General features: G+C 37.1%; 1 protein-coding gene across 3 annotated transcripts in view; it reads left to right on the forward strand.

Annotated features, from left to right (window-relative positions):
• The first annotated feature begins 3,100 nt into the window (after nt 1-3,100).
• Nucleotides 3,101-11,448, forward strand: part of LOC107710460 (T-cell leukemia homeobox protein 3-like) — an 11,198-nt gene continuing 2,850 nt past the window's right edge. For 2 of the 3 annotated variants that reach the window (XM_016515227.1, XM_016515229.1), the window contains exons 1-2: nt 3,408-4,144; nt 10,094-10,331. In XM_016515227.1, coding sequence (XP_016370713.1) covers nt 3,664-4,144; nt 10,094-10,331 — 719 coding nt within the window. In that variant the 5' untranslated portion in view covers nt 3,408-3,663. Of the gene's footprint in view, nt 3,270-3,407; nt 4,145-10,093; nt 10,332-11,448 lie in introns of those variants that run through there. The other variant, XM_016515228.1, reaches the window with a different exon arrangement.

An 11,448-nucleotide genomic window follows, 5' to 3' on the forward strand; every position in this document is an offset into this window, starting at 1 on the left:
CATTTAAATGGCTGTTTGTCACGTTGTTTTTGTTTGATTATTTCTCTTTTAAAATCTAAATATATATATCGACAATCAATTTGCATAGATTGACAGCTCGTGTAAGTAACCGGCAAAAAAGTGGCAGTGAGTAGCTAGCTACTTTGCTACTGACTCATCTCATTCTTTATGTAGCGTTGTAATCGCCATTTGTCATGAGCTGTGCTGCTTGGTATCGCCTTCCAATCCCTGTGGCACCATATTGAGCAAACACTATCGCAGTTGTTTGCAGATCTCCAAAAGCGCACTGAAACGGGTTACACCCGGGAGGGCGGCGGGTCACCGAATATGTTGAAAGGCGAACTGTGACAAATTCTTTTTGTCTTCGCTTTGTCTTCATACTTTATTATCAGCACCGCCTGGAGATTCCGATTCATCAATGACCCTGCATACACTCAACAGCCTTGCCAAGACATCGCCTGCGGGCAACCAGCTATAAGGGCTATTTGGCGTTCAACCCGGAGACCACGGTTTAGGCCGTATTAGGCACTAACTAAAAAAAAAAAAAAGTTTTAGATACCGGCGTTATCAAACATCATTGCAGCAGGGCAGGCTATCTACAAAAGTTAGATGACATGTTAGCCGGAGTGTGCTAACTAGCTATCGAACCGCTTTTGTGTGCAGAGGTAACCATGGCAACCGCAGCTATATACCTATCAATAGCTTCTACATAATTATCCTAGTTATTATTTCAAAATCACAATATATAAAAAAATAAAATGAAAAACAAACAAACAAACAAACAAATAAATAAATAAGTTAACAACAGAAACTCACTGACAGTGACGCTTAGAAGTTCGCTTTCACAATATATCCCGGCATGCATTTCAGATTTTCTCATCTGAAAATAGCGATTTCAGTCTTGATATCTTCTACGTTGCAATGTTTTAACAGGACATTAATTGGATGGATTTTAGAATAAACACTACATTGCACCTAATGAAATGAAACAAGAGTTGGGTAGGCGCAGTTTGTCAGGTTCAATAATTTGAGCGCTTCTTAGTTTTAAAAATAATTACAACTTAAACCAATTAGTAACCATTAGATAATATTTTGCTTCCGTGCGAAAATGTAATCTTATTTTACATTCACTGCTGACGAAAACAACTCGAGAACGCGGGGTAGGCTACCGTTTGCTTCTGGAATTTAATCCAACTCAATAACAGCAAGAGAGAAACGCAATTAAAATATTTTCAGCACAGTTCAATTAGTCCGATAATAACTGTGGTTAAAATAAAGCAATCTTAGGGAAAATAACTGCTGGAGGAATATGAATGTGCAATAAATTAGATCTACAATTGCATATGTGTATATAGAACACAAAATGGCATTAGAGCGAAATCATGGAAATGAAACCAGGGAATAATAGTTAATCCTGACTGTTAGGCTAATTATGATTGAGCTCGTTCTTAATTCCTTAACTGCCTCGTGATGAAGACAGACTCAGTCGTGTCTGATCATTATGACCTCAGATGCTCTAAAGCTGCACGTTGATGCTTCCGTCTGAGCACCATCATCACTTTGCCAAAGCGACGAAATCCAATCATAATTTCTGAAAAACGTCTTCAGTCAAGGAGTAGAAATACAATGCAAGTCTATATGATCATCTTTTTTCATGTTAAAGAAAATCACCCACATTTTGATAGGCCTAAGCTATAGCCTAACTATGAGATGTTGCTGTTGCCCAACACGACCTCGTGCAGTTAAACAGCCACGACTCCGGCTTGCTTTATTCGATATCATTGAGAACCAACAACATGTTTTCCTGCTATTGAGACACACACAAGAGCGCTTATTATTGATACAGCTTTGTATTCAGAAAATTGATTTTTATGCTTCCCTCTAGCCACTTTGTGCTGCGGAGAAATATTTTTATTCGTCCGAAAGCTGAAATAAGTACGTAATAAAACGATGATATATTAAATTCGTTTCCCTTGCTTTCAGGTTTTATTATGCGCCATTTTTCATTTTTATTGAACTGAAAGCGGAGAATCTTCCACTGTAGCTTCGGGCGAAAAAAGGTTAAATTATTTGCGCCAATCACACTGGCTTCTGCATCACTGAAGGCAACTGATGCTTCTCTGGCTTCACCCTTTATTTTACGCAGCCAAAGGCTAGTGCACTTCAATGAAATTCAGTTTCATTTGATTAAGCAAACGCATTGCCATGTGTACGTAAAGCTGCATGTTTCTGTACCCCTGACAAAACCTGGAGAGCTTTTTTTCTGAATTGATGTAAACATTTTGGCCTTTATTCCAGGGGATAATTAACAGCATCAACCCTGTGGATTACAAGTTATTTTGATGTGTTATCTTTCACAAAATTAAAGAAATTAAGCCTGCTTATTATTATTATTATTATTATTATTATTACAACCCAATGCCAATAGTATTCCTGCTCAAATTTAGTGTATTTTAACCTGACAATTCACCTTGTTACAAAGGTCAATGTAAGAAGGTGAATTGTCAGGTCAGTTGTCCCCATACCATATTCAATAAAAGTGTGGATGTAATGACTAAAAAAATAAGTAAATAAATAAAAATAAAAATATGCTGTAAAATTAATTATAGAGTACAAAAAGCAGCGTATAGCATCAAGTAAAACATAATAAAATAAAACGTAAATGTACTACTGTATATAAAATTAATAAATACAATTTTAAAAAATTAATATTAAATAAATGTATCAAAACGTTTTCTAAGTCAATACGACTTTTCATAAAAAGGTCAAAATGTGATATTGCATGTGATAAAATTGACCTTGACTCACAGTCTTGACAGTTGTTTTTCTTGTCACATGAAAAAAAAAAAACTATTACTACTACTACTACTACTACTACAAATACCACTACTAATAAAAGATTATTCCAAATTACTTGTCAACATGCTTTAATAATTCCACTAGACTGCTCTGTTTTCTAGGAACATGAAACATTTTATATTTCAGCGTGAGCTACAACACAACAGCCCTGGTGAAAAACAGAAGCGGGTTCTTTAAGAGAGGGTGCGGGCGCGATGCATTGTCTCTACAGAAGCGCGCAAGAGCCAATGGAGAGGCGCGTGACAGAGTTTGGGCAGAAGGGGTTTGTCTCACCTGCTCGAAATCACTTCAAGAGGAGCGTGAACAGGACATTTTCAGCTCACGACAATTAATATGCACGTATCGGACAGTTAACACTTCACTTTAGATAACAGTGATGAGCTCAAGTCTGGGCCATGCGCCTTTCTGAGGTACAGCACCACTCCAGAAACGCGTCAGTTTTGTTTGCTACAACTTGGCAACTCACCACTTCGGGATTTAACAGTGCGCGCGGAGCCCTCTCTACTGTCGAGTTGCTTTTTTAGGCATCATCATGGAACTGAAAAAGAGCCAGACGCAATGCAAGAAAGTGTTGGATAATGCTAAATTAATCGTGAAGGAGTCAATGTGATTTCTGTTCTTCACTGTTTTTGTACATCAAATGGAAGCGATTTAAAATTGCATGGGCTCTGAGCACTTCAATGAAGAATATTTGTTTTTTAAAAAGCAATTCTGTACCTTTGGGAATAAGTCGTGTTGCGTTGAAGTTTTAGGAATTAAACATCGCACCCTTCCAAGCTGTGCGTAACAGAAAGAACCGCGACGATGGAGCACACGGGGATCGAAGAGGTGAACCAGACCCACCAGCAGCACGAACCCATCAGTTTTGGAATAGATCAGATTCTCAATGGCTCTGACCAGCCGAGTAGTTGCATGCTGCCGAGCCGAACCGGCGACCCGGACTACGCGCTCGTGCCGAACGTCTATGCCAACGGCTACAACAGCGTGTACAATCCGGCCTGTTCGATGGCGGCGGGACTGGCAGGTTCCTACAACGTAAACATGAACATGAATGTGAACATGAATATGAACGTTAATGTGAACTCAGGGAACGCAGGCGGTGTCATCCGCGTCCCGGCCCACAGACCCATGCCACCCGCGCCTCACCCGTCGACAACTGCCCATCCACCGGGCATCGCGGCGGGGATACCCACCTTGCACACGGTACACAGCATGGGCAGCCCCGCCAGCTTCTCGTTCCCCTGGATGGAGAGCAGCAGAAGATTTGCGAAAGATCGACTGACCGGTAAGACTTGAAAATATTTACAGCATTGCCAAAAGTAAGGCTGCGCCGGTTTGCTTATGTTGAAAAAAAAAGGCAATAATTATGACCAACATAAACGAAGACGAACGATTAATTTGTTACTGACGTTTGGGGTCAATGTTATCTGCTAACAATGAGAACATTGTCTCAGTAGCTCGGAACGTTTTTTACATAAAGATTTTTAAATTGCTGATTAAACGTAAATTGCAGCAGATGTCGCAGCGATTTTCTAAATTAAAACGATAGCTGCATAAAAAATGCAGACGATGTAAAAACAGCAGCAGTTAAATTAATAGTAGAATACATTTCATACAGAATTTCGCCAAACAAACTTACAAAAAAAAAATTATAATAATTATTAATTAATACAGTATTTTTGTATTGAAATTACTTACATGTAGCCTAGTACTTGTACTGTTATTTTTTTTTAAATAGAAAAGTAAGAGTCTTCCTATTTTGTCAGGCCCCCATTTCTACTGAAATATTTTTGACTCCGTGTCGTTTCTTAAAGAAATAGTATTTTAATGTACTGCGATCTTTTACATTTATTCATTTAGGAGAAGCTTTTATACTAAACAACTTACAAATAAGAAATACAACAAGCTATTCATTTTACTATTGAAATGTAATATTTACGTTTAAATACAGTAATATAATGGCATATAATAACTCTGTATACAGCTACAGAAATATGTTTTAATAGGCCTATATATTTGATATATTTTTTACAATTATTTTATAATACCTTTTGTTTTTAGAGCCAAATGGATTTTATTCTAAAATGATGTTTTTGTTTTAGTCTAGATGATTATTTTTTTATTGCCATTATTAGGTCTTTATATTTAAATGTTTTTCCTTTTTTTCTCTGTTAAAAAAAATCTGATGTCTAACATCTCTGCACTGTGCTTGAATTAATATCGGAAATCCTTTAAACACTCCACTAGCTTTACCCCTCGACCCATCTGAAAATTGAGGAGTAACACTAGACAATCTTTTAAACCAGCACAATAATTCATTTTTATTTGACCATGATGAGACCATGATGTTGCATTGAACTCAGGCGCACAATAGAACCAACATCATGATCTCGGCCTGTGGATATTATACGTGTGTATTGCTCATAAAAACACAGTGGCTTTCAAAATCACAATTTCTTGTGGAATGCTTTTATGACACCAAGTCACGTCTATATTCTTAAGCTACTGTCTCTCTGGACCTTTAGGACAAATGAATCATGATACAGTGGTTGCAGGGAGCTAAATGTTGCCACAGCCAGCAGTGATGCGTAATGGCATGTTGACAAATCGTTTTAATCTACGCAAACGTAATACTAATAGAGATTCAACAGAGGACGATTTTGGATAACATTTCTAAGTGTGGGGGACACACACACACACACACACACACACACACAAAACAAAACAACAACAACAGCGTGTTTCTGGAAAAATAGCCTGGCCTGTGCATGATTACAGAAAATGTAACAATTATATATTTGTTATTATAGTAATGCTCTGATATATATTTTAATGTATATTTTAACAAATAAAGATATATAGAAATAATAATAAATATATAAGAAAAGATATGCATCACGTTATTTGTGTCTCGTCTGTCTGTAACATCCTCCTCCGTTTTCCATTTGGTCAGTTCGCGTCTTCAAATGACGTCACTCATAGTGAGATGAAAATGAAGAAGAATATAGATTTAAAAAAAAAAAAAAAGAATATAGATTTCTGCGCATTAAATATTCAAAATTCCGCTCTATTCTCATTAATTATTCAAATGAGAGAATGATATGTCAACTGCAAATATGCTTATCAATTTTACTCATAGTCACTTTGGGCCACTCGTTTATTATATTTAACTCTTCCCTGCCTTTGAATTGCGCTGGATACAAGGAAACGCAGGACATATTTCAGAAATGAAATATGTATGTTTAACACTGTACATTTAAGTATATATAAACATTACAAAATATAAAAAATAATAAACATATACATAGATCTATAAACATATAAAGAAAAAAAAGAAACCACGAAAAAAAAAACAGCATTTGCATCAAAAACATCTAATACGGTCATTTCATTTTCAATTTCATTGCAATTAATTTGGTGCCTTTCTCCCAGCGTAATACAAAGAACCAGAGCCACTTATTAGTCATAATGCACAAATCAAGATGCCTGTCTGAAATAGGTTTCTCTTTTTCCAACTATTTTCTCCGTCAGCTTGAATTACATGTCTGCATTTCACCACAAGTGTCACGGCGCGTAGGTGAACGCCACGGACAGGCCTGAGACTCGATATGCACTGCAGGCAGGACATATCATGCCGGATTGGGAGGCGATGAAAGGCTATACCACATGTTTTTTTGTTAATTGACTCCTTGGCAGTTTGCAAGTTTATAAAAATCCAGAAATGCATAAACAGATCAGCCGCTCTCCGCTCAATAAACACAGGTGCTCTGGTGATAACGGCCTTTACGCACGGCTTTTCTGTTCCTGTTAACAGCACTGGTGACAACTGCGACGTGCAACGAGCTATATATATATATAACTGTGGAAATAAAATACATGCTCTAATTGACCATTTTCAAATATACACAATACCAGAATCTGCATTGACACGAAAAAAACTCACGTGTCTTAATTCAAACGCTCTGTATTTGTTTCCGCGCGTGCTCTGAAAAGGCTCAGTCGCTTGCACTGATTCACATAACAGTATATTCATCAGTAGGTAAATTTATTTGTATTACCGCTGCTGGTGAGGGCTGTTGGGTCCAGCTGCATCACAACAAGGTGCAGGTGATGGTCGTAATCTGATATCACTGGCCTTGGAGAAATTGGAAAATGAAATTGCATGTGGATGCCCCTCTATCTGAAATGACAATAATGATCTTTCCCACCCATAAATACAAATGATTATGAAACTGAGACGAGGCCGCGTAGTCATGGTGACAGTGTCTGAAGGGACGACGAGGCTCTCGAGCGGACGGTTTATGGCTTTTTCTGACAATTATTTTATTCTATTCGTTATTTCAATTCCCAGCATGAGGGGAAATTTAAAGGCACATTCTGTTTTGCCTCACTGTGCGTAAATAGCGACAAATGCCCATGTTATATTTCAATATCGCGCTTTGAATCCATTACATGTATATTTATTAGATTTCTACAAAGGTAATATGCGCAATGGGGAAGGCAGGCGCTGTCGCATGAAGGTGATATCACGTATAACTGATTTTATTACTGGCCGCATATTCTCTAAGGCAAGCTTTGATTTTTTGATGTGCTCACCATAAATTTTATTACACAGACTTATCATTTAGAATTCCCTCTGCTGTCGAGACCGAATACGGGGATTGTTTTTGTTTCCATTTGACCCACATATGTATCTGCGGAGGAGTGTTTCTGGGAAATTTGTTATTAGTTTTGTTCTCCAATCGGCACACCTGACATATAGAAGAAGGGGGAAGAAAAAAACACACCGACCATGCACGTAAAAGCTGTGACATAATATATATATATATATACATACATATATATATATATTTATAAAAAATAACTGAATTAATTTAGCTTTATAATTTTAATGTCAAACGTTCTAGATTCATTACCAGTGTGCTTAATTGATGATGACGCGTGCCGCCTGTCACTCAAGATCAGCGCTTTAATTAAAAGCAATCAAATCCAATTACGCAAAGGAATGAAGAGTATGCGCTTAATCCAATCAGAAGCCTTTTTACTGGCTTGTCTAATAAAATATGACAAATAAACTAACGATCTAAACATCAGGAATGTTGTGATAAAAATAAAATATCTAAATAAATAAAATCATGACACCTTTTTTGTTATTATTATTATCAGTTACACCGATAAAATTTGCATCTCTGAGGTTGACCAAAACAGATTCAATGTCAGACTGACCTCATGTCAGACCTTTTATGAATCCCAGCGTGACTAGTGTGAACTGTTGAGAAGTTCTTCTGAGAGCCACCAAGGAATCTTGAATTACACAAGAACGTGAATGAATGTATTTGAGTAGCCAAGAACAGACATTTACAGATCTCTAACATGGTATTATCTGAATAAAACTGGCTCTCTGTCTTCACACATGGCCAGCCAACCTGGCAAGACCCATAAAACACCTTAGTCGAAGGTCACTCTCTTGGTTTACTCAGTTAAAAACAGGTTTTTGCACAGTGAAGTGTTGAGTTATTTAGTTATTCTGGTCCAATTCCTTAATTTTATTTTCTTATTTTATGATGGCCAAACTATTGAAGTTATTTTGTCTATATAAATGATGCAATGTAATATTTTGGTAATCTCTCTGTTTTACTCTCTGTTTTTTCCCCCCCACACACAACTATCTGTTAATACACAACACTACACAGATACTGTCTTCAGATGTTCGATATTAACATCTCGATTAAACATTTTCTTCAGATGTTTGATATTAATTTTGGCTTCTGCTAAATCAAACAAACAGATTTTTCCTGTATGTATGTATATATATATATATATATATATATATGGTGCAGTGGAGGCCAAAATTATTTTAAAAAATGTTTTAAATGTATATATTTTTTTATTTATAGTTTTGCACAACATATTACACACAAATCATATGTTATTAATACATATGAACATATGAACATAGAAATTAATATTTAGGATGTAACTTGCATGGGGCAAAATTTTTATTAGTGGCTGACACATATGAGTTTTTCCAATGGATGGTTCTTATATTACATTTGGTCCTCTTAATCTTGAATGTGTACATCCTTATTTGTATTCACCAAATAGTGAGGATAGTTTGCCACACACTGCTAATGTAGCATCGTTATTCAGATGCTGTTTGAAATGTGCAAATTAACAATGAAATTATCATTGTGCACAATAAACAGCAATGGGTGAACTGTGATTTATTTATGCAGTTTTTTGTTTCATTCAGGTGCATAAACACTGTCCTAGCTAAAAACATTAGGACAACAAACATGGCCACCAAGACATCATTTAGAGGCCTCAGGACTTCAAAAAAATAGTGGCATAGTGTCAAATTGGGCTAGCATCTAGGAAAGGTGCCAAACTGTTCATATCAGTTATTCACAGCTGCTTCTACTAACATTAGTAGGGGGAAAACATGAAGAAGGGGAAAGGTGAAAGAAGCTAAAATAATGCATACAAAGAATTCTGAATGCAACAATCAAGACCTCTGTTGTAAAACCATGAATAATGGATAAACAATACAGAAGGACTGAATGAGAAATGAGCCTGAGTTCACTGCTGCCAGCACTTTGTGTGATATAAACCTGAAATACAATTTGTCCATGTATGTGCTGAAGTTAAAGGTAATGGACATCATGACCCCCATTTTACGCTTAAAAAAGACGCTCAAGAACAAAATTTGCGTTCAACTGAGGTAACTATAGCAACGGCAAAGCAAACGCTATGTTCCGTTCAGGAAAACTGATCACAAATATAAATCACATAAAACGTCAGTCAGCGCATTGTTTAAAACAGGTTCTGCGCGTTGAAAGATCGCGTCATCGATATTATTTATTTTGATGTTGGTTTTTATCTATCAATCTAATTAAATACATATTTCAGAATAGGCTCAGAAAGACCACCACATTAGGAATGATCCTTCTGGCGTTTGTTTGTTTCTGCCCTATTGACCATGAATTTACTTCCACTGTTATGACGGTAGGCTATCTAGGCTAACTGATGCCATTAAGATTTCAAAAAATACATTAAAGACATTGAGGATGAAATCGAAACCTTTGTAATAACGTTCACTATTTTAATCAAAATTGCAAGACCTTCCAAATTATGTTGTTTTACATAAATCATTAGTGACTGAATATTATTCTTTTCAGTGTTACTGAATGCAAATATTTTTCACCTATACTCACGCCTAAATCCTGTTTTTCAGCTGCTCTTTCACCGTTCTCCGTGACACGACGGATCGGTCATCCGTACCAGAACCGAACTCCACCGAAACGGAAAAAGCCCCGCACTTCGTTCAGCCGCGTGCAGATCTGTGAGCTGGAGAAACGCTTCCACCGGCAGAAGTATCTGGCGTCCGCGGAGCGCGCAACGCTCGCCAAGGCCTTGAAGATGACAGACGCTCAGGTCAAAACCTGGTTTCAAAACAGAAGAACAAAATGGAGGCGAGTGTGAATCCAAGGCTTTCAAATGATTTCTTTATGTTGGCAATACCTGATTAGATATAATCCCCGATAGCAGCTAATTTAGTCAGAACTGAGCTTAAGTGAAGAGGGCATTTAGGGCCTAGTGGAAAAATACTACTGTAAATTTGCAGAGGTTTGCTTTATGTTTATTTATTTTACATTGGACACCAATTGCCTTGACCAAGCAGAAACGTTCAAGCTCTTAAAAGGCTCTGTGGAAACTTGCTGTCCATGCAGTACTGAAGCTATACTTCTGAATAATTGAGAGCATGTCTATCCTTTCCCCATAACCTACTCAACCTTTTGCTGTTGGCCTTTTTGGAGCAAATAAGTGCCCAATCTAATTAAGAGCTGGCTTACTTACCTTTGGTTTTACCAACAGGCTGCAATAGGCAGAGGAGAGAGCTGGCTGAAGGTGACTTATTTATAATGAAGCTGAGTCATGGCCTTTAACAAATACAAATTTATTATGGTTGCTTCAGTATGCCTACTCATCAATATTTATGGGGCTCAACTTAATTCAGTAATTATCTGCATCTGCTGAAAGCTGCTGGGAAACATTCACTAGGGCGGTCACTTGCTTTTAGATGCCCTATAGGAATTAAATTCTGGTAAATCTTACCTCACAACTGGATACCAACCAAATCTGAATATCAATAGCAACACAGAGAACTATTTATTTCAAAATGAATTCACATGTCATGAATGCATGAAATCATACAGCCTAATAATGACTTAATCTTCCATGACAAAATCTGTCCACTATGAGGGTCTAAATCGTTGCTCCTTACCTGCTGCCCGGCGTCCAGCACACGTCACAGCTAAATGCATCACTGTAATGTGATTGCACTTGGCTCATTTGATTACAGGCTTGTTACCCGTACGATCGACACACAAATACATCCTTCATTCTCAAAGTGTCTCTAGACTAGTTGAATATTATACATCACAACAAAACTGGAAAACCTGGAGTGAAATGCAGCACACATTTGTTTCTAGCTGTTTCTGCTCACTTTTTCCATGCTGTTAGTGATCACACTTGAACCATTTATCATTTTTTAAGAATGGAAAAAAACAAAAAAAAAAACAAGGCATT

This window comes from Sinocyclocheilus rhinocerous, unplaced genomic scaffold, assembly GCF_001515625.1.
Source record: "Sinocyclocheilus rhinocerous isolate Xijiao unplaced genomic scaffold, SAMN03320098_v1.1 scaffold297, whole genome shotgun sequence".
NCBI lineage: Eukaryota > Metazoa > Chordata > Actinopteri > Cypriniformes > Cyprinidae > Sinocyclocheilus > Sinocyclocheilus rhinocerous.